This window comes from Sinocyclocheilus rhinocerous, unplaced genomic scaffold (genome assembly GCF_001515625.1).
Source record: "Sinocyclocheilus rhinocerous isolate Xijiao unplaced genomic scaffold, SAMN03320098_v1.1 scaffold1965, whole genome shotgun sequence".
Classification (NCBI taxonomy): domain Eukaryota; kingdom Metazoa; phylum Chordata; class Actinopteri; order Cypriniformes; family Cyprinidae; genus Sinocyclocheilus; species Sinocyclocheilus rhinocerous.
Genome location: NW_015625577.1, coordinates 1,692,182 through 1,716,517, shown reverse-complemented (window position 1 = coordinate 1,716,517; position 24,336 = coordinate 1,692,182). Strand labels below are relative to the sequence as shown.

General features: G+C 35.6%; 2 protein-coding genes across 9 annotated transcripts in view; both read left to right on the top strand.

Moving 5' to 3' along the window:
• The window catches only part of LOC107752446 (spartin-like), a 14,632-nt gene extending 2,770 nt beyond the window's left edge, over positions 1-11,862 (top strand). Inside the window, exons 3-9 of one of the 6 annotated variants that reach the window (XM_016568430.1) lie at positions 3,935-4,132; positions 4,492-4,527; positions 6,824-6,971; positions 7,953-8,147; positions 8,262-8,420; positions 9,180-9,270; positions 11,186-11,862. In XM_016568430.1, the coding sequence (XP_016423916.1) occupies positions 3,935-4,132; positions 4,492-4,527; positions 6,824-6,971; positions 7,953-8,147; positions 8,262-8,420; positions 9,180-9,270; positions 11,186-11,387 (1,029 nt within the window). In that variant the 3' untranslated portion in view covers positions 11,388-11,862. Of the gene's footprint in view, positions 1-3,934; positions 4,202-4,491; positions 4,528-6,823; positions 6,972-7,952; positions 8,148-8,261; positions 8,421-9,179; positions 9,271-9,418; positions 9,861-11,185 lie in introns of those variants that run through there. The other 5 variants (XM_016568414.1, XM_016568447.1, XM_016568423.1 and 2 more) reach the window with 5 other exon arrangements.
• Positions 11,863-13,854: 1,992 nt separating this feature from the next.
• LOC107752421 (serine/threonine-protein kinase DCLK1-like) overlaps positions 13,855-24,336 on the top strand; it is a 35,694-nt gene continuing 25,212 nt past the window's right edge. For 2 of the 3 annotated variants that reach the window (XM_016568385.1, XM_016568393.1), the window contains exons 1-3: positions 13,972-14,205; positions 14,644-15,029; positions 17,546-17,892. In XM_016568385.1, the coding sequence (XP_016423871.1) occupies positions 14,672-15,029; positions 17,546-17,892 (705 nt within the window). In that variant the 5' untranslated portion in view covers positions 13,972-14,205; positions 14,644-14,671. Of the gene's footprint in view, positions 13,905-13,971; positions 14,206-14,643; positions 15,030-17,545; positions 17,893-24,336 lie in introns of those variants that run through there. The other variant, XM_016568377.1, reaches the window with a different exon arrangement.

Below are 24,336 nucleotides of genomic sequence, written 5' to 3'. Positions count from 1 at the left end.
CACTACTTTACATTGTAGCAAAGTGTCATTTCTTCAGTGTTGTCACATGAAAATATATATATATATATATTCTGTAAAGAAAAATAAAGCATGTTTTAGGAACGTTAAGATTTTTTTTTCATTCTGACAATTTTAATTTCAATTAAACAAATTTTCTCCACAAATTCAATTTTTTTAATACATAAAATATAATTAAAAAAAAAATGAATTCAGTGCAACAAATTTTGAATAATAATGAAATGATACATTTTTAGTTTTATACATTGCTATTTGTTGTGCTAAATTCTATAAACCAATAAACACACACATTCACACATTTTGCTTCTTTTATTTGAAATGTTAAATAGTCTTTGTTGTACTAAATTTAATAAATAAAAATTAATAGAAATGTAGTAATTTTAAAATTCTGGTTGAATGACATTTTTGCATAGTACAGTAATGAAAATTTAGGGAGAAAATGTGCTTTATAAACGGTTAGTTTGTAGAATTATACATAAATGTAAATATACGTAAATGATACATAAATATAAATATAATAATAAAATAATTTAATTTAAAAAATTGTTTTTAATGTAATAATTTTTAATTGACATTTTTATGTACATGACAGTTAAGCATGTTTTCTTTTATAAATTTATAGTATTTCTTTGTATTAGAACAAATATTAGGACAATAAAAAATAATGTCGCAATGCAAAAATCTTAATGGCCCTAAAAACAAGGTTAATATTATTTACACAAAATATAATTTCTTATTTGTGGGTGAAATGTGACCCAGACATGTTTAAGGCAAGTTTCATGAGATTCTTTCAAAAACGGTTGCTTGATCTGTTCAGCCCATAGAGACTGTTCATGTAGATAATTTCCAGGCATTTGTACAGAACGGTCCAAGTAGGCTTGTTTTCAAGACATGGTGTCCTGTAACCTACTTTCGCAACCTTTTGTCTGGCTCTAAAGCTCGCTGCGCTCTTGAGATGGTGTTATCTTTAATGAGACCAACCTCATCCATTGTTTCTTAAAGGGTTAGTTCACCCAAAAATGAAAATTCTGTCATTAATCACTCACCCTCATGTTGTTCGAAACCTGTAAGACCTTCGTTCATCTTCTGAACACAAATTAAGATATTTTTGATGAAATCTGAGAGCTCTCTGATCCTCCATAGACAGCAAGGATACTATCACGATCAGCGCACAGAAGCGTAGCAAGGACATCGTTAAAATAATCCATGTGACATCAGGGGTTTAACTGTAATTTTACGAAGCTACGAGAATACTTTTTGTGCGTTGATCGTGATGGTATCCTTGCTGTCTATGGAGGATCAGAGAGCTCTCAGATTTCATCAAAAATATCTTAATTTGTGTTCAGAAGATGAACGAAGGTCTTACAGGTTTCGAACGACATGAGGGTGAGTGATTAATGACAGAATTTTCATTTTTGGGTGAACTAACCCTTTAACAGTATCATGTGAGTGTATGCTCACTGCTTGCATCCAATAGGCTTTCACGGAGTGATGTCATCTCGGGAAAGCCCCAGTCATTGGAGCTTAATGACCTGATGAGTTTTTCTTGAAATGGTCACCTACATGACAGACAATATAAATGGCCTGGTTTAGCACAATACATTTTACACTTTGAACGTCACTCTTCTCTTGTTCTGTGATAACCTGTGATAATATGAGGTAATACAGTTTACACTTTGAACACCACCCTACATGAAATCCTCACAATATGAGGTAATTTTATGGAATGTCTATATTGTATGTAAATATAGAGTAATAATTTAAAAGCCTTGGATGACTTCTGGACCCAATCAGGGCCCAAAGACGCCTACGTCCTAAATAAAAAGTGTCATCCCCCCACACGGACATTGAGGTCATAGATTAGCTGTGTCATGAAGCTTAATAAAGAGCCTCCAGTTGCTGCGCTTCAGGCTTTGACTGTAATCCAATTAAATGCTATAGCAGTCATGAGGACAGGATAAATGAATCCAACTGCAGAGCTGTCCACTGTCTCAACTTCAAATTCTGAGCCACGGGGCAATTTCCATTTATAACTTTTCACTCGATAACATCTTAATCCATTACATATCTGCAGAAAGGATACTGTCAGCAAGCTGTATCTTTTATGATTTATTCAAATGTTGGATGACAGGCAATTTAGGATTCAGAGCTTTACAATCATGTGATTTGTGAATCTCATAGCCTACAGTATAGTCTGCAATATCAGTACAGGTCTCCCAAACCCAGACTGGCCTTTAAAAGCTCCACTTTAAAGGAATATTCTTTCAGTGGAATATGATTTGTATATTTTAATAAAGCATTTACATTATTTGATATGTACATTAAGGCCTTTTAATTAATATTAATAAAAAAAATCCCTTACTTTTATTTTAAAGGCCTTAATTTACAGATCAAATAATAAAAATTCTTATTGAATAATTAAAGCCTTTTAAATCCCTATTTTCAGGGAATATTATTATTTATTATTACTTATTATTTCATCTGGAAAGTAAGGCATTTAAATTTATATTTATAAATAGTTTTTTTTTCTTTTTTTAGCGCTTTTAACAATACAGATTGTGTCAAAGCAACTTTACAGCATTAAATAGGAAAATAGTGTCAGTAATGCAAAATTATTTGCATTATTTGCAAAATGTTTACATTAGTAAACACTCAATTTTCAGTTAAAGGCAGTTCATCATTGAATTCAGTGATGTCATCATCCAGCTCAGTTCAGTTTAAATAGTATCTGTGCAATCAAGTCGACGATATCGCTGGAAATTAAGTGTCCCCAACTAAGCAAGCCAGAGGCGACAGCGGCAAGGAACCAAAACTCCATAGGTGACAGAATGGAGAAAAAAAACCTTGGGAAAAACCAGGCTCAGTCGGTTGAAATAGTCACTTAAATAGTGATTTTTAGAGAAATATATTCAATATATTACATCGGACTATATTAACTTATATTGGAAATATTTGTATATTTCTAATAAAGAATTTACATGAATTATTGTTCATTGAGATTTTTTTTTTTTATTTGATCTGTAAAGTAAGGCCTTTAAATTTAAAATCACATTTTAAGGGAATAATTATATTAATTTAAAGGGATATATTAAAATCAGATAAAAAGTGATTTGTATATTTTTTAATAAATACAGAGTTCTGGCATGAAACTCTAGATGGCGCAATCCGATAGGTTTAGCTCAATCTGACCTGGTGACATCGTTGTCACATGGCAGCTGATTGGTTCTCTCCTGTATCGGTAGCCAATGAGCTCGCTGCTCAATATTCAAATACCTGGCTTTTTTGTTTGCTGTAGCAGTTGGCAGCGCACTTCAGAAACCCTCCACCTTCCCCAGCTCCACCTGTATAGATCTGCTACAGGGTAATTTATGTATGCTATATGGGGGTTATTCATATGTGTTATATGTGCAGCAGCAGTATTTCTTACATGCTTACAGCAGCATGTTGGGGATGTATTGGCAGTAGCAAGTCTCGGTACTTGCTCTGCCGCCTCAGCAGCGTAGCAGATCTATTCTGCCAAGACCAAATACATTAACATTGTCATGTACATTACCATGCCCCTCCCTGAGAGTTGTCATGACAGAAAGCATTTTCACATGAATTATTCAGTAAGATTTGTATATTATTTGATCTTTGTAGTCTACTATAAATTATACGTTTGAGGTGGGACTGTTTGTTTGAGCAGATTAATATCCGGTAATAATTATTAAGTCCCAATGAGTAAGACATGTTCCTGAATCAACATTCTCATGCTTATCAATTTTTATTTTTATTTTTATTGCCTGCAGATTTTGGTGGCTTGTAGCCTGAAACAACATTCATATCAGCCAATAGATGCCTTCTGGTTGTAGGGGTAGGTTAGAAATTAGACCGGTCCTCTTCGAGAAGCCACACTAATTTTTATTTCTAATTTCAGGTTTGTGACTGGCTTTACCCATTGATGGCCTCTGACTCCCCAGTCCTGCTGTGCAACACGGGAGTCTACATGTTCCCTGACATGATGGCTCCCACCCCGGGCTCGTATGTTGGGGTGGTCCTTTCTTCCGAGCTTCCCCAGAAGGAACGCGAACTCTTCCAGAGTGTTCTTTCTCAGCTGACTGACCTGCGTGTCCAGGTGAGCTGTCCCTGTGTCCCCTCAGGTCCCACCTCAGAAACACAGGGGTCAGCTGTGGCTTCAGAGCAGGTGTGGTGGCTCAACCTCGTCTCAAACTTTGTGTGTCACTTACTCAATCTCTGCAGATTTGAAAACAATTCCAGAATCTTACTTGTTGCTGCCCTCTTTGGTGTTTTTTGAGTTTTTCTTTTTTCTTTATCACAACAGACTAGAATCAAGAAATTTACACTGTGGTAAAATCTTTATGTTCTTTAGATGCATGATGTTCACTGTTTGGAATCAGATTTTTGCATGTTGCTCATATGCATTGGGCACATATCACTGCATCTGCCTGTCTCATTAACCCCTTTTCTTTACAGATTTCAGGTGTATTTGAGAGTTTAAAAGATTTATTTAAGTCAAGTCAAGTCAAGTCAAGTTTATTTGTACAGCGCTTTTCACGATACAAATCATTGCAAAGCAACTTTAAGGTATTAATGCATTGTAAAATCACCGAATGACAAGTGCATTTGGGTTGTGAATATTTATGCTCTGAACATTAAGGAATACCGACGCAACAGGGTGATTTTTAGAAGTCTTTACATTTTTTATACAGAAGAAACTCTAATGTCCTTGAAACCAGAGCCGATCCTTCCTATACGCAAAGTACGCAAGCTGCGTAGGGCCCCCGAAACACCAGGGGCCCCCCTTGCTCTCAAAGATGATTAATTTTAGTTTCGTTTTTTTGAATTTGGCCAGCGGTTATGAAAACCGCTTATGTCATTTCTTTTAATGTGGTGCGCTGTCGCCCTTTCTATGTAAAAATCTGTCAAATCATGTAACATGAATTTCATACAGTGTCTTACTCGAGACAAAAAAAACCCAAGTTGAAAGTGTACCGAGCCGCAGAAGAGACATCGTTTCTCAAGTGGACAAAGGCGTTTCATTCATTCATAACTCGTCATTCATAACCACCCCCAAACCCCACCCCCCACCCTACCGACACAGTTTTGCGTAGGGCCCCCAGAAGTCTAGGATCGGCTCTGCTTGAAACCAATGGAAACTTAGACATTTCCAAATGACATTAGAGTGCTAGACATTTTAAACCTGATGTACCCTTAAAATGTGCCCTTATATTAGAGAAAGACTCCAAGTACATTAATGGTCAGTAGCACTCTCTGCCAATAATCAAAAATGGTAAACAAACAAACAAAAAAAACTAATTAATTAAGTGTTTTTTAAAAAATAAATAAATAAAATAGCTTGTCAGAAATATATAAATGATATCATATTCAAGTATAAAATACTTTATTTAAATACTTATTTTTATAAATTAATAGTTTTTCTATAATATTAATTATTATTGATATTATTTTAAATTTGACTTTACTTAAATTAATGTTTTAATAAAAATGGACTGTCCCCGTTGTAATGCAAGTAGAAAACGTTTATGAAGTACGCTCACTCAGGGACTTGTTTAGTAAGATTTTACCTGAAAAGATTTTAGATTTTTAAAATTTATGTTAATGTTAATTTAACAAATCTTGTATAATTTAATCTGCTTTATTTTTTGTGTTTATTTGGTTTTATTTTGTGTTTGTAAATCTTGTATTATTCCAACTCAGTTTTTGCCATATAGATAAACAACTAACAATCTAATAATAATAATAATAATTTGTCCCATTGTGACATAATTATGTAAATACCATACCATGTAAAAAAAAAAAGCATACCAGTTTCACCTTTAAGTTTTTTAATGTGCTGGATTTAACTACTGTATTTTCTTGATCATTTAATGCACTTGACATGTGGTCCTTACAATGCTTCTATGCTGTCTGCTGCTTGCACTGCCTCTAATGCTGATATTCCTAAGTGTTTCACACATTTGGCTTTGGGTATAATGAAATAGTGAGCTGACTTGGCCTGTGCTTTTGAGCTGGCACACTCCCCTGCGCTTGCATGGATTGAGAGCATACAGGAGTAGAAGAATTAATTAGCTGTAATGCTCTTAGCAAACCAAGAACACCGTTGTTTCCCTTCTCACCTCAGGATAGTGGTGAATGAGAGCACAGCCAAGTGTAACAGTAGCGTACCCGCCACATTCTTCTTCTTTTTTATTCAGTTGCATTATAAGAAGTCATAATCCTAGTCTAGTGGTTATGTGAGTCAGAAAAACATTGTTCATGCTTTTAGAAATCATTTCACAGAGCAGCTGCTGCTGAGTTTGGAACCAAGTGCCGCAGTTCCCTGTAAAGGAGGGGGCAATGACAAACACCCCCATTGTTGTGGAAATAACAGGTTGTTGTAGCAGACCATGCTGACTCACTGGCTCAAGTGTTTAGAGACAACAAAGGATTTTTTTTTTTTTTTTGGCAAATGGGGAAAAATCTGGAAGCATTCCCTCCTTGTCATAAACAATACTGGCTAATTTCCATATAGTCATCCTAAAAGTCACCATTTGCTTTTAGTTATCGCTTGAGCCTGATGAAGAACGGGCCCCAGAAGTTTTTAGAGACAAAAAAGGATTTTTTTTTTTTTTTTTTGGCAAATGGGGAAAAATCTGGAAGCATTCCCTCCTTGTCATAAACAATACTGGCTAATTTCCATATAGTCATCCTAAAAGTCACCATTTGCTTTTAGTTATCGCTTGAGCCTGCTTCTGCGTTCTTTATGATGCTCTGTTTTAACTGTTGCCTGCTATCCTGTGTCCCCAAGGCATCAGATGGCGCAACCGATACCATTAACCTGGGTCAGAAGGTGCCGATGGGGCCTCCTGCAGCTGAAGCAGCAACCCCTGCTGCTGAGGAGGAGAATGTACTTCCTGAATGGAGCGAGAAGGTATCTCAAGGGATCCTGACTGGTAAGAAGAGGGATCTGATTCCCTTAACTGAGGTTTAAATGTAAAGAAAGGTGTGAAACATATTCATATTACCATTCAAAAGTATGGGGTTGGTAAGATTTTTATGTTGTTTTAAGAAGTCTCTTATGCTCACCAAGGATGCATGTATTTCATTCAAAAATACGGAAAAAAGTAGCAGTATAATGAAATATAATTAAAATGTAAAATAACTGTTTTGTATTTTATTATATTTTAAAATGTCATTTATTTCTGTGATGGCAAAGTTGAATTTTCACCATCCTTTACTCCAGTCTTCAGTGTCTCATGAAATCAGAAATCTTTCTAATATGCTGATTTGGTTCTCAAACGTTTCTTATTATATAGTGGTTATTACAATGTTGAAAACAGTTGTGCTGCTTAATATTTTTGCTAGAAACCATACATGTTTTTTAAGGATTGAAGAATTGTTCAAAAGAATAGCATTTGTTTGAAATCGAAATCTTTTGTAATATTAATATATTTACTGTCACTTTTGATCAATTTAATGCATCCTTGCTTAAAAGTAGTAATTTTTTTTTTTTTTAAATCCTACTGACCTCAAAGTTTTGTTTATCACGTTATTGTGGATTTAGGAATCATAAACCTAGTGTTTTAAAGGGATAGTTCATCCAAAAATGAAAATTCTGTCATTCATTACTCACCCTCATGTCGTTCCAAACCCATAAGACCTTCGTTCATCTTCAGGAACACAAATTAAGATTTGTTGACCCTCCATTGACAGAAACAGGACTCGCGCGTTCAAGGCCCAGAAACGTAGGACATTGTTAAAATAGTCCATGTGACATCAGTGGTTCAAACGTGTTATCGTGAACTACCCCTTTAAGCCTTTATAATAGCTGGTTACCTGTCCAACATTTTGGGTTGTACTAGAACCTCAACAGTTGTTTCCACCAAAATAGTGATGCTGTGATGCTCTCCTTACTGGATTAAATATATCGACAGGGGCTTCGTGGCTGAGCTGGGGATTGGTGAAGGGGGCGGAGTATACAGGGAAAGCCATACATAAAGGTGCATCCAAACTACGAGAGCACATCACACCAGAGGACAAACCAGCCCAAGTCAGCCCCACAGTAACCAAAAGCCTCCATGTGGCCAAACAGGCCACAGGAGGAGCAGTGAAGGTCAGCCAGTTCCTTGGTAAGGAAGTGTCTTTGTAAATTCCTAATTGTGTTGATAATATTCAACAAAGATGAGACGCACTTCATTTACTGTGTATGATTTGAGCCAAAAGCATGTTGTGTACTGTTTCAGTGGATGGACTGTGCACAGTCGCTGCACATGTTGGCCGAGAGTTGGCACCCCATGTAAAGAAACATGGAGGGAAGCTTATCCCAGAGTCTCTGAAGAAAGACAAGGATGGACGCTCCAATATTGATGGTGCCATGGTGGTTGCAGCAAGTGGATTTCAAGGTGAAGTAAATCATTCCACTCATAAATTATTATTTTCTTGGCTGTTTTAGTCACATTGATGACTACAGTTACATTATTATCTTTTAGGCGTTATTGATCAGATGGTTAACGTGATTTATCAAGTTCTTTACACATACATAATTTTCCATGGAGCAAAAAAGACATCATATTATTGACTAAATGTATAACAAATACTAAATGGTGTCATGTAATATGTGCTATTAATCATTTAGAGACAGTTAAACCACCATTAAAATATTTGGGCTCAGTTAGAATTTTTTAATGATTTTTAATTAACTCTATCCTCATCAAGGCTGTATGTATAGTATGTGATTAAAAATACAGTAAAACACTAATATTGTGAAATATTAATACAATTTAAAATAATTGTCTGCTTTTTTATGTATTTTACAATGTAATTTATTTCTGTGATGGCAAAGCAAATTTTCAGCAGCAATTACTCCAGTCTTCAATGTTACATAATCCTTCAGAAATAATTCTAATATGCTGATTTGACGCTCAAAAAAAAAAAAAAATCTAATTAATCAATTTGAATTATTACCAATATTGAAAGCAGGTGTGCTGCTTTATATTTTTGTAGAAACTGTGATATATTTTTTCAGGATTCTTTGATTAATAGAAAGTTCAAAAGAATAGTATTTATTTATATATATTATATATTATATATTTTGCAACATTATAAATGTTTTTACTGTCACTTTTGATATTGTAAATTAAATAATACTCTACTTTTGTCAGGATTTGCAACAATGTGGACGGGGTTGGAGGTTGCAGCAAAGAACATTGCAAAGAGTGTTGCTGCAGAAACGGTTACCACGGTAAAACATAAGTAAGTAACTCCACAAGGGTCTCATTCCACCTGCTTTAAAGTTGATCATAGTAGTGTTTTAACTGCATTTGCAGTTTCTCACCAGTAACTTGGATCAGAAAAATAAACTGCACTTACGCTAGTTTCTTTCCCGTCTATTTGTTTGCAGATTTAGGGGTCTGGAGAACATTTCAGACACCCCAAATGAAAACAAGTAGAAACATTTTCCCTGCACCCTGTAAAAAGGCCTTAATTAACGGTCACGAGCATGGCTAAAGCTTATGTACGAGTCTGAATCAGTCAGCACTTGCACGCAATGCTAATGATTTATAGGACATAATGATTAAATCACCTCCGTTAGCATCCTGTGTTGCTGTGCGCAAATGATCCACAGCTCAGAAATTGAATGAATATGTGTTCCTAACAGCCAAAGTAATTAATCTCATTGTCTTTATTGCTTCATTTTTCTTAACTTTTGAACCTTTTAAGCCTGACTTTAATTATACTGTTGCATCAACAGAAGCTTTTATCGGGTTCTATCGGATAGCAAACATAATTATCATCTACGTAATTTGACCAAGATGTACAGTATATATGCTACCGTTTAAAAGTTTGGGGTTACTATGTTTAATATATATATTTTTTAATAAATGAATACTTTTATTCAGAAAGGATGCATTAAATTGATCAAAAGTGGCATTTTTAAAGATTTCTGTTTCAAATAAATGCCGTTCTTTTGAATTTTCTATTCATCCAGGAATCCTGGAAAAAAGTATCATGGTTTCAATAAAAATATTAATCAGCACAACTGTTTTCAACATTGAAAAAAAAAAAAAAATTCTCATCAGCATATTAAAATGATTTCTGAAGAATTATGTGACACTGAAGTCCTAAATTAATGGCTGCTGAACATTCAGCTTTGCATCACAGGAATAAATTGCATTTTAAAATATATTAAAATAGAAAACAGTTATTATAAATTGTAAAAACATTTCAAATCAAATCAAATAAATTCAGCTTTGGTGACTGACCTCAAACTTTTGAACGAGAATGTAAATCATCTTATACTGTACGACTGTACAATTCATTATAACGAAGGTTTAAGATTAAAAGCTCAAACCCTTCTGATAATTATACAATATTTAAAAAGGGAAAATAACGGTGATTACTATAACTTGTCATATAGCTCATAATATCATAATGTTTTTTAATCATAATAATTTGCACAACCGTCATATCCTTTCTAACTAAAAATATTGAGGAATTTCAATCCAACTTTTTCACATCACAACAAAAATGTTTTTATGGCATCTTTAGGATTAATTTTACAATTTTAATCGAGTTCAGATTTTTCTCTAGAGAAATGACTGAATCCATGCATGTATGTTTAACTGCTTTGCTCTGCTTCGAATATGTGACCCTGGACCACAAAACCAGTCTTAAGTCGCTGGGGTATATTTGTAGCAATAGCCAAAAATACATTGTATGGGTCAAAATGATTGATTTTTCTTTTATGCCAAAAATCATTAGGATGTTAAGTAAAGATCATGTTCCATGAAGATATTTTGTGAACTTCCTACTGTAAATATATTAAAACTTTTGATTTTTGATTAGTAATATGCATTGCTAAGAACTTCATTTGGACAACTTTAAAGGCGATTTTCTCAGTATTTTGATTTTTTTGCACCCTCAGATTCCAGATTTTCAAATAGCTGTATCTCAGCCAAATATTGTCCTATCCTAACAAACCATACATCAATGGAAAGCTTATTTATTAGATTTCAGATGATGTATAAATCTCAATTTCGAAAAATTGACTCTTATGACTGGTTTTGTGGTCCAGGGTCACATATTGTCCATCTCCTAAAGCTTATTCCATTGCCTCTTTCATCACCCCGTCCCCTCCCATACTCAATCTGGGTTATTTATAATCAAGGTATGGGGCGGAAGCGGGCCAGGCCACAGATCATGCTGTCAACTCGGCCATCAATGTGGGCGTCACTGCGTTCAATATCGACAACCTGGGGATCAAGGCAATGGTCAAGAAGACTGGCAAAGAGACTGCCCATGCCATCCTGGCTGACTATAAAGTCCAAGAGCCGAGCACTCAAGTTGAGAAACATAAAGACCAAAAGTAGAGTTTAGATTCAGACCTCTCGTTTCAGGTGTCCATTTTTAAGAGCAAACCAAATGACCGAAGAAGTGGGTGGATCCTTGTCCGTTTTTTCAATGAATGCTGTTATTTGATTATGTGACCAACACTGAACTCCAAAGACTTTCCTACAGTAAACACAGTTAGTCGTGCTGTCATGTTTACTATTTTCACTGTGTCACGGGGGAAATGCTAAATGCACTTTTAAAATTCCCTTTACAAGCTGACTGACAGCCTGCCGGACAGTATTCCTGATCTTGCCTTACACTTCACCAGCAATTTACTCAACTAAACATATCACCAATGATTTTACTCATATTAAATCTTCAATAGTTTTGCATGGCTTGTCTTTTAAATGGACCCTTAAAACAAAGTACAAGCCAAAGGTGGACTTTACGGATTTCCCACAGAGCCTTAACAAATATAATCTTCTTGTATTTAAAAATAGTTCTATATCTAAAAATATAACAAAGAGTGAAAAATTTAAGGGGGTCTGAATACTTTCCGTACCCACTGTACATATATTCTAAGAATGCTTTATGATAGCTGCTTTATACAGTATACAGAACTGTTTGTTCTTGGTACTTCAGGAATTTTTTATGTTTTAAAATATTAAAAAGACACTTTAACCCCTGCTAGGAACAGACATTGCAATTTCTTGCAGATGATGGGTTCTAGGTTTTATTGTGTATAAGTGCATTAAAAATATAATTGCACTTGCAGTTGGAATATGATACAGAGGTCAGATATCAGAGATCTGTTTATTCAGGAGGCAGAAAAATCTAACTTTTTGGGAAATGTTTAAAATGATAGTATGTTAAAGTTTAAATGTGTATTTTATAATATTAATATTATATTATAATAATATTTTAAATGAACAAGGCTTATATTTAATGTTAACTGCATTAAACTGTAAAATGCCATATATTTGAAGTCCTCCCACAGTAGTTTTATTTCCCCATGAAAACTGTTGACAATGACTGCACTTTTTCTTTAAATTTGACTATTGACCATGTTTCTATAGATTATATATAAATATAAACTTGAACTTCCATAACAACAGAGTTGTTAATTATTTGTGTCTGTTTTGATGCAATATATGTCTAATTTGAATGTATGGACAGCATAAATAAGCATCAAGTTTAACCACAAGTCAGTAGGTTTGCTCAGTGACAAATAATATAATAGCCTATGGTTATCTGACTTAATAAATGAAACATTTAAAACATATTGTTTTGTGCGTACTCTAATTTACACACCGTTTGATGTTTTAAAATTTGTTCCATTCCATTGCTTTCCATTCCTTTACTAGCCAAGGCACTAAAGATGAGGTCAAACGAGGTTATTCAAAGTGCCATGAATCAGGAGCATTTAACTTCATTTTACTACATAATATATGAACAAAATATATATATATTTTGTATAAATACGTACTCAGTTGGCCTTCCTGTGAAAATCGAACTGAACAATAGTCTTGAATAATAGTCTACTTTTTTTCCTATGCACTGAAATTTAAGTGTATGCTGCCATCTAGTGTCGTACTTTGTAATAAACTCACTGGAAGAAAATTTGCAACTACATAAACTGTTCTGGTTATGGCTTGTACTAAATGAAGTTGTGTAGGCTAAATCAACTTTCTCTACCCATGTTTACGTCTGCAGTAAAAGTGATGTGTGGGTTTTGACTTAACTTCTGCAGTTTGATATTTTAAATGTGGCGATTTAAACATCTCAAATCTTTATTTTATTTTTATTTTGTGAATAACAGTCATTAAAGGAGGAAAACTGGAATCAAGCAGTCCTAGTTTGAGGTGAATTTTAAACTTTTTTTAAATATGCAAAAATGAACTGATAAAAATATAGGCTACCAATAGTAAGTTTTAGACTATTTGTACTAACAGTAAATATTTAAGATGTATAGTATAATCTATCATTAAAAAATGTAACATAATCTGTAAGTTGTTTTATATGTATATAACGGTATTATATAATAATACATATTTATAAAAAAAATATTAAAACACTTAGCCTATAGTAGACTTATATCCAGATATGTGTTTTGTATTACAAAATCATAGAAAATCCTGCATCTTTTGGCATTTTGGTAAGGGTTTCCTAAGTGAATTTGAAAATCATAATTTGCTAATGAAAATAAAATAAAACTAAGCAAACAGCTTGTGCCAACCACGACCACAAGTCTCTTGATCATATTGTTGAACTATGAAAAATAGGCCTAATTGGATCTAGTGTAATGTGTCGCAAAGACGGTTCTTACTGGTGCAATAAAGGATCTACCTTGATTTAAGCGGACAATAGTGGGTGTGACTGGACTATATGAGGAATCACATCAAAGTTCAGTTCATATGCTATCATAGCTCATTTGTTTTTATTTATTTACATGTATAAGTCCGTTTGAATAGATCGTCTCTGCTGGACTGTAAGCGGCGCTAGACAGTCTCCTCCCCACCGCGAGGACCTGCATTTGAGACAGCCTAGGTGTCTAGGTAGGCAGCTCCCTAGCTTTTGAGACGCAGCCCTCGCTCGTATTCATTCATTGAGGGTTTTTTCCACCTCAGGAATACGACAAAGGCTGCCAGTCTGCATTGAAACGAGGGATGGTCTAACGTAAAGAGCGAAAGGTGCAGACAGACACCGGCTGCAGCCCATCCGCCCCATCCAGATCCAGCAGAGCACATGATTCTCTCCTCCTGCTCTTAAAACCATCACAGCATCCTCTGGAAGAGATGACAAGTCATTAGACGTGTGCTTTCATATCGACTGTGCTCATCGGATACACGCGCACAAGTAAGATGAATATGCTTTTTTGAAGATGCACCATGTCCGCACATTTAGCTTATATTTATTAGTGCTTTAATGTCGCTTTTTAATTGATGAAACATGTAATCACGACTTCTTCATTGTGCTTTCCCTTTGGGCGTGTTTAAATAACTTCAATATTATATATTATTTATTAAAATGGGTTATAGCCTATGTATGAAACAATAACACATTAACGTTTATTATTTAAAACATAAATAGGCTATAACATCTTCTATAACCTATAGCCTATATTATTTTTTGTCAGTTGGATAAGCGCACGGAAATGTAAATTTCCAGCTGCTTATTTAATTACATATATGTGCAATATTAACAAGTATATGGAGTCGGGGTGGTACTTCGAATACATGCAATTATAATTTTGACATAACTCATCTATCCACATTTTCCCACAATTTTCCTCAGAGATACTAGTACAGCCCCGGGTGTTGACATGGAGCTGGAGCATTTCGACGAACGGGACAAAGCACAAAGATACAGCCGTGGGGGTTCACGTGCGAACGGCCTGCCGAGCCCCACGCACAGCGCCCACTGCAGCCTGTACCGAACCCGGACCCTACAGGCTCTGAGCTCCGAGAAGAAAGCCAAAAGGGTCCGGTTCTACCGCAATGGAGACCGGTACTTCAAGGGGATTGTGTACGCTATTTCCAACGAAAGATTCAGGTCTTTCGACGCTCTGCTCGCAGACCTCACCCGCTCCCTATCAGATAATGCAAATCTGCCTCAGGGCGTCCGGACCATTTATACCATTGACGGGTCGAGGATTACCAGCATGGATCAGCTGGTGGAAGGTGAGCCTGGGTGTCTATATATGGAGGTTTAGGGACACCAGTATCTTTTGTTTCTTGTTCAACTTGACATACATGGTCAACTTTGCATTAGATCACACATGTCTAGGTTTGGCTGGTACCTGTTCTCCACATGAGGACACCATGCTGGAAAATGCTGGTTTTGGAACCTGGTAGCTAGTCTAAAGTGGTCATTAGCTGGTCCAAACCAGTCATTAACTGTCCCAAGACCACTTTAAAATCTGACGACCTGCTTGTAGCTGGTTTAATGCTGGTACTAGATGGTCTACAAGATTGAACACGCTATTGAACATCTTAAATCACCAGCTACTATCTTAAAATGAGACTCTCCAGTAGTGCATTATCATTCTGATGCTATCAAAAGCCATAAAGATTCAGCTTATTCCTTGAATGACAGTCTGTGTACTGTCCCAGAGACCCCAAATGTGATGTGTAAAAATGAAATTAGTTATTTTGAAATTAACCTTTATTTTACTAAAATTATTTTAATCGAAACTCATTAAAGGAACAGTTCATCAAAATTTTTTTACTATTTGCTGAAAATTAACTCTCCCTTAGGCCATCCAAAATGTAGATGAGTTTGTCTTTTCTTCGGAACGGATTTAGATAAATTTAGCATTACATCACTTGCTTGCCAATGGATCCTCTGCAGTGAATAGGTGCCGTCAGAAAGAGAGTCCAAACAGCTGATAAAAGCATCACAATAATCCACAAGTAATCCACACAACTCCAGACCATCAATTATCATCTTGTGAAGTGAAAAGCTGTGTGGTTGTAAGAAACAAATTTATCATTAAGACGTTTTAACTTTAAACCATCGCTTCTGGCCAAAATACAACTCCATAATCCATAATATTGCTTTCTTCAGCGAAAGTCCCTTCCCTGTTGTCCTCTCACATCAAAATTCACTGATATATCCACTGATGAGAGCTGTAGAAAGCCTGATCTGTGCTCAATTCTCTCCTGATTTAGATGAGGCAACTTTTTCACTGAAGAAAGCAATATTGTGGATAGAGGACTCATATTTTAGCTGTAAGCAATGGTTTGAAGTTAAAAATGTCTTAATGGTGATTAGTTTTTTTATTACTCACACAACTTGTCTCTACAAGATGTTAACTGATGGGCTGTAGTTATGTTGATGACTACAAATCATATGTGGATTATTGTGATGCTTTTATCAGCTGTTTGAACTCTCATTCTGACGGCACCTATTCCATATGTGGATTATTGTGATGCTTTTATCAGCTGTTTGAACTCTCATTCTTACGGCACCTATTCACTGCAAAGGATTCATTAGTGAGCAAGTGATGTAATGCTAAATTTCTCCAAATCTGTTTTCTTGGACATCTTGGTTGGCCTGAGTGTGAGTACATTTTCAGAAAATAAGCACATCATATCACATAGTAAGCACTTAATAGCACATAATAACACATAATATATGTACTGTGTACACCCATCTGAGAATCTACTATGTGGAAAGTCATTGCATTAGTCATGCTTCATATCTGGGGTCTCTGACACCCCAAACAGAGCATGCGGTTTGTAGTACTGAACAAGGATCAAGCTTGCATTGTCTGTGAGCGGATATCAGAGAGCCCTGTGATTTAAACCAATAGTCATTTTAAAATGCTCATTAATATCTAACAGCTTCTGCATCTCTATACCACTCCCTTCCTCTCAGTGTTGACCAATAAATCAAACCCGAGAACTGAAATCATTACATCTAAGTCTGTCCTTGAATTATGTGTTAAATGACTCTGATTTGATTTTGAAATTGTAGCAGCGGCATCTCAGTGGTGCCTTTTTATGTAGGACACCCATTCATTCATTCATTAATTCTCAGTGCTGCCAGGGGTAGAATGAATGTAAATGAGTGAGATGGAGGTGATTTCAGTCTCTGCCGTGCACTTAACCTTGACTGTGTGACCTCTCCGTCATTATGGACTATTATAAGGAGCTGTTATGCCCATTGACTGTCTTAAACTCACATGTGGGCAAATTTATGGATTTTCTTCTATGTTCTCATATGATAATAAACATGGAAAGTCATTTTTAGAGTGCAAGATGTTCTCTAAAGTTGTAGGAAAGCCTCATTAAATTAATAGTTCACCAAAAAATACATTTTCTACCCTTCATGTTGTTCCAAACCCATATGACTTTCTTTCTTCTGGGGAACTTGAAAATGGGAATTTAACAGTGCAATTAGCAGTGAAATTGTGAACTCTTTGTTTTGAGTCAAAGAGTTTTATTGAAATGTTTGAACCAGTTCACAAAACCAGACTGAATGATTCATTTATCGTAAATGAGTCATTCATACTTAAAAAAAAAAAAAAAAAAAAAAAAAAAATCACTCAGACACATTTTATGAACGTTTTATGAAAAACTATTAGTGACAACCGAATCAGTCAAATTCATAAATTGTTCGAACCAATTTACAAGTTCAAGTTTACAACTCAGAGACACTCACTGGTTATTTCTCATATTATTTTGTATCACAGGGGAGAGTTATGTATGTGGATCAATTGAGCCTTACAAGGATCTGGAATACACTAAGAACGTCAACCCTAACTGGTCAGTCAACGTCAGGACCGCAGCATCGGCACGAGCACCCACCTCTCTGGCCAGCGCCAAGGCTGGTTCTATGGAAACCAAGGATAACAAGGATTTCATCCGACCCAAACTGGTGACCATAATCCGCAGTGGGGTAAAGCCTCGGAAAGCCGTGCGTATCCTTCTCAACAAGAAGACGGCCCACTCGTTTGAGCAGGTTCTCACGGATATCACAGATGCCATCAAACTGGACTCTGGAGCGGTCAAGAGGCTTTATACGGTGGATGGTAAAATGGTAGGTACAGTGGGCGTTTCAAGTAGATACGTGAACTTTTGTGTTGTTGGATGCAGTAATAATGATACTATTGTTTGGTTGAAAGTACTATTTGGATAGATCAGTGGACTCACTATATAAGCAGTCTTTATTTGTCAGAAGCCCGTGGATCAGAGATGTTTGTGGTGCAGAAATTACACCCTTCAGTTTTAAATAAAGCAAAGCGAAGCCTCCTGACTGTTACCTTAGTCAAACAAGATGTTTTTGAACGCCTTGGTTTTTCTAAAGGTGAGGTTGATCATGCGTCATCATCTCAAAGAGGTCAGTCTGTTCCTCACTCTCTCCCTCTTCAGTGCCCTGCTTTTTTGCTCAGTTATTTGGTGAAACCATATTTAGAGTTGCTAGAGCTGTACTTGTTTGTGTTAGAAGTTGGTGGTAATGAGCCAAAAATGAGCTGTGCTGTAAGTTAAACGCTGGGACTACTTTGAAACTTTACTTTCAAACAAACATAAAGTAGATGAGGTGCTCTCTGCTTCAGAATGTAACAACAAAACATTTATTTAATGCTGTGATCCAATTCTATTTATAAAAGAAAATTTTGATCTGGTCTGAGTAGATAGTTTGATATGCATGTATTAGGAGTGCTTGTGGTATTTATTCTGGTTCAGTGTTATACTATTATAGTATTACGATTTTGAATGAGCTATACATTTATTTATATAGTAATTTTCTTATTTTGTAATACTTATATTTAGCTTTAATTTATTTTTATTTTAGTTTTCTTAAATTCAACTTATTTTATTTCATTTTTTTTTACTCGTGTAAAACAACTCCTGTTTTTACCTTGTCAAAAACAGTTCTGTTCACAGTCATCTGTTTCGGTGGATTTCTCCCCATCCCCATCCCCATCCCTCCCTTCCGTTTTTTTGTGTGTGTGTGTGTGTGTGTGTGTATCAAAACAAAACAAAACAAAACATCAAAAACAAAACTAATCCACTGCATCCTCAGTGGCTCTGCCCTTATATAGCAGACTTACTTTACTACTAATCTGCCAGCAATAAAGAAACATTAGTTTCTTTCATATTTGCACAGTGAAGTGATCTCTAGTTATAATCATAATCCACCATTTTTTGAAGTGTTTTGTGGTGATGTGGCTTCTTAATGTAAGCTTATTCTTATCATGTGAGACAGCCTGAGGATAGACAGACAGGCATTTCTCCTCTAATTCCCATGGGTGGCATGTGTCTCCTGTCGTCTGTGCCATAAATATTAGCTTAAAGGCTAAGAGAGCTCTTTCATTCACATATTAGCTTCCACACTGATGTGATTTCCACAGGCGGTCATGCTCATAAAGGGCTGAGCAGCGGCTGTGCGGGATGGGAGGAATGTTTCATCGGTGATCTTCTTTCTGCTTGTGTCAGTTTCAGCTTAAGCGTCTTTGATTCTGGAGGGGTTGAGTAAGGCATTTACCCACCGGATGTCCTGCTTGTAAAGAGCACTAGGGCTACATACAGTAATTGCCCTCGGCCGAGGTGTGGCATTTCTCAACTCGGCCGAGGACCCTATGAAATCCATTGAATTTTTTTTTTTTTAATTCCATTTTATTTTTCCCAAATTAAATTTTATTTTTCCTGTTTTTGATATTTCTGGATACTGTTTTAATTTTTGGTAAAATTTCATTTTAGTAACCAAAAAGCATGTCTAATTCATTGAAATCATGAAACTATATATAATTTAACAAAAAATGTATTGAAATTTTTTCTCTATGAAATATATTACATTTTTCCAAAATTCAGTTTTATTTTCCCCAAATTCTGTGCTTTCCATTTAAATTTTTCTGGATTCCATTTTATGGGTGAAAATACATTTAAAAGCATGCATACTCAATTGAATTCATAAAACTTTAACAATTTATTAATTTATTATTATTATTATTATTGTTTACAGTAATAAAGCCCTATGATATCTTTTAACAAGTCGTGTGTTTTTTGTTTTATTTTTTCTGGATTTATAATTTAATACAAATATATATAATCAAAAACGATGGTAAAAAATTAAGGCATAAACATTATCAATTTAATTAATCTTTTAAAATGTAATCAAATAAAAATATTACAGTTCGTTTCATTTTTGGCAAACAAAGTGCTGCACAACTGTTAAAAATTTTAAACATCTAAAATTCGCCCAATTAGATGACATTCAATTACTGTAAATGTAATTTTTATGACTGGATTCCACGTTTTCCATTTTTATGACCGTATTCTGATTCCGCATCTTTGAAATCATATGACTCTAATCAGCAAATGTGTTTGACTTAAAGCCTTTGGTGCTTGGGTCATTTGTTTGCACTTCTAGGTGTTTTTAAATCAGATGTTTCATTAATTTCATTCTTCTGAAATTACCTCATAATTCATTATCTGAGATCCAAATTCTATAAAATCCAAGAACTAATAATATAATCAAATATGAAAATAGTTACACCATCTACCAGCAATGGGTGCTGCTGAACCTGACCAGCCTAACACTGACCCGTTGGTTTGAATGATGTCAGAACACAGACCTGGTTAGGTCTGTAAGCCGTGTCAATATACAGTGCAATCCGTCCTGACACTTTGCTGGCTCCAGTGTAAACCCATGCAGTGACATGTGGGTGTGTGAGTAACACTGCAACACGCTGACTTTCATTTATGGAGCGAGTCATTACTCATTATCTGCCACTGCTGGACTTATGTAATGCACCTCAATAGGCAGTTCAGTTTCCTCATGAAAGGTCACCTCTTGCAATCACTGCGAAACATGAAGAGCCCTTTCAGTCCAAACAGTGCTGCCATTTCGAAAATCAAGCACAGAAGTATAGCTGACATAAATGCATGGGTTGACATTAAGAATCAGTTTGGTTTGTACTGTACTTTGTTTTGTTTAAAGCAGTTATTCCACACCTTTTGACCTGTGACCATTTTTGTGACTTTTCAGTGATGTGTAATTACTGAATCATTAAAATCTGAAAAGCTGAACATAACAGGCATTCTTGAAAAGAAGCCCTCTGTAGTCTATAGGTCAGGGTTATTGTTGTTAACTAAGACAAAAATGTTTAAATAAATATCTCAGGTCTTAAATACTGGTTGGGGCCTGAGTGAATATGCTGTCAAGGGGGCCCAGAAATCGTAGCAGTGCACCTGATCAATGGTACTAAAATAACTGCTGTAAGGAAGTACCACAAGTGTCACCTGCAGGACTGCAAACTTTCTGAAGTGATTTTTCATCTTCTGAAAACACTATCATGCAGAAGTAGTTCAGGGTTAACTCTAATGGTACATCTCCACCTCATAAACCTGTCAATAATAAATGATAATTCTCCAGGATGCTTTTACCCAACACAGGAAGTATTTTGATGGTGTAGATATCATACATTAGACATAATTTGCTTATGGTCTTTTGTCAATGCAATTGCGCCCCACTTAAACATAGTCACTTATTGATATTTAACAGTGAAATTCCTCAATCGAGTAAACCATGTCAGACTTTTCCTTTTTTATTTTTTGTAAGTATTTATTCAAAATAATGCCTACTAATAATTTATAACTTTACCAGTAACACTCTAAAGAGAAAGGAAAAAATGAAATCGCATCATATGACCCCTTTAAAGATTCCCCACCACAGTCTTGCCCATGTGTTTCTAACCTGTGTTTAAGAGGTCCTGAATGGCATCGGTGAGCACAGGCTGGCTGCGTTTGCCCGATGACAGCTTCTGAGTATTAACAGCGGGAGTCTGTCCAGATCGATGCTCTGTGGGGTATTGCTGGGACATGTGGCGGCCTGCGCTGCTGCTGCTGTGTCACTGAGTCCATGCTGAGAGGAAATCAATTCTCTCCCAGCCACACCATCTTACCGTGTTTGGCTTGCCTTTCCTGCACTACTGAATATGTAGATCTGGTTCAGTTCTATGGCAGGGAAATTATCCATATTGTACTGGCTCATTTTAGGAAAACCCACATTTTATTTTGCTTTGTGGCAGATGATAATGCACAGATGTCTGCTGTAGAAGAATCTGGCTTTTTTTTTTTACTGTAATTGCTCGGTCTCTAAGTCTCAGCGGGTGGCGGGTTGAATTATAGTAGCACATACAGTATTGTAGATGAAGGGGAGACCTTAAAGGGGTCATGAACTGAGAAATCAAATTCCCTTGATCTTTTGACATATATGTGGTCATTTTACTGTAAAAACATTCTGTAAGTTTCAGAACTCAAAACTTTCTCGTTAGTCTAAAAACAGCTTACATTGAAGCCAATCTGCCAAAACATCAGCTTGTGGAATGTGGCACTTAATAGTGTGGCTAAACACCACCTCCACAGAAGATGATCAACGCCTGCTTCTACAACGCTGCCTGTTTAGCCCCACCCACCGATTCGCACATGTAGTGTAAATAATGAGAGCGGCAAACGCAGGTCTACACAGAAACCAAATGATAAAGATAACTCAGAAAACAACAAAACACTGTTCAGTGCCAAATTGTGGTAAAACCTTCCTTCCGATCCTAACATTAGGAAAGAGTGGATGAACTTTATTTTTAATGAAGTTCCAGACCACATCAGTAAGAGCTTGGTCCTTTTGGTCAATTTACTGCAGATCCGTTTATAAACAAAGCACAATTTGATACAGGATTTTCAAAAATATTGAAACTAAAAGATGATGCTGTGCCGACTACACTCTTAAAAATAAAGGTGCTTCAAAAGGTTCTTCAAGCGATGCCATAGAAGAACCATTTTTGGTTCCACAAAGAACCATTCAGTCAAAGGTTCTTTAAAGAACCATCTCTTTCTTACCTTTTTGTAATCTGAAGAACCTTCTTTCGCCACAAAGAACCTTTTGTGAAACAGAAAGGTTCTTCAGATGTTAAAGGTCCTTTATGGAACCATTTAGACAAAAAGGTTCTTCTATGGCATCATGAAGCACCTTTATTTTTAAGAGTGTATATTGGATCCGACAGTAATGTCGCAACAAAGTGTGAGTGACTGTTTTTATTGCGCGGTCACTATTGCTTTGTTCATGACCCCTTTAAGAGTAAATGTGCCATATTTGTTTTGAGTGTTGCTGTCAAGGTAATCACTGAATAATAGTTTAAATATATGACTAATATATGTCTATTTAATGTATTGCTGCTTTTAAAGCATTGTATACTGCTTTTTAGTTTGCCTAAGGTCACTATAGACAGCTGAATGGAAAAGAACTATGTGAATGTTCTTCAGAATCCTCCTTTTGTGTTCCACAGAACAAATATGGGTTTGGAATTACATGAGAGTGAGTAAATAATAACTGCATTTTTATTTTGGGTGAGTTTGTTTAAGGCTGTGCTGCTAGCATCCTTCAATACAGCAGTGATGATAGTTTAAACCGTATTCAATAAAAGAAACCAGATTAATTTGCACATACTTTCAACCAAAACAAAAAGAAATGCAGTCTCCTTATGATAACATAATAATGGTAGATTACATTTCACTTAATCCAATTTTCCTCTCAGCATCTAGTCTGTGCACTTTGTCAACCTGTCCTGGATTTCCCTTATGCTTCCAATGACAGATCCGCTGCTGTGCTGCCCCCACTCAACCTCAGAACCCAGACAGACTATTTCTAGCAAATATGCTAATGTATTTCCTGAGAAAAATCCTTCCTGGTGAAATGGGAGACAACCCCCACACAGGTGATCTAACACTGTGATAGCATATGTCTCAGTGTAATGAAAATTTGGGACAGCACAGTGTGAAAGACTATCAATTATCCAATACATCAAGGCCTAGTTTGTGCTATCAGTCAGTACCATTATTCATGTTTTGAGATGTAACACACACACACACACACACACACACAGACAGACAGAGAATCACACATACATAATATTTGCAGTGCTGGGTAGTAAGTGATTATATGTAATCTGGATTACGTAATCAGATTCCAAAAATTAAATACCTGTGTTTAGATTGTATTACATTTTAAAATGCTCATAATCAGACTACAGCTACTTTTTACTGATTACATTATGACAGTACATTTTTCATAATTTATTCTCTCTAATTGTTTCTATCTTTTAAAATGTCCTCCCTCTGCAGATCCTTCTCATGTTGTTGATTACAAAGAATGGAATATATATTTTTAAAAGTAATCTAAAAGTAATCAAACAACAGTGAGATTATATTACCTAAAATGTGTAATGTAATGGATTACTTTACTAACTACAATTTTTGCCATGCAATTTGTATTCAGTAATGAAATGGAATTAAATATATATTTTTTGTATTTGTGTACATTGATATTGATTATTATGAATGAGTTTGTGGTTTCAAGCAACAGAAAATCTTCCCTTTAACAGAATCCTTGAAAATCTAGTGAATTATTCATGTGCATCAGTTCGTAACACCCATATTTATGCAGGAGACAAATAGCCTTATGAAATATGAAAAATAAGAAGGC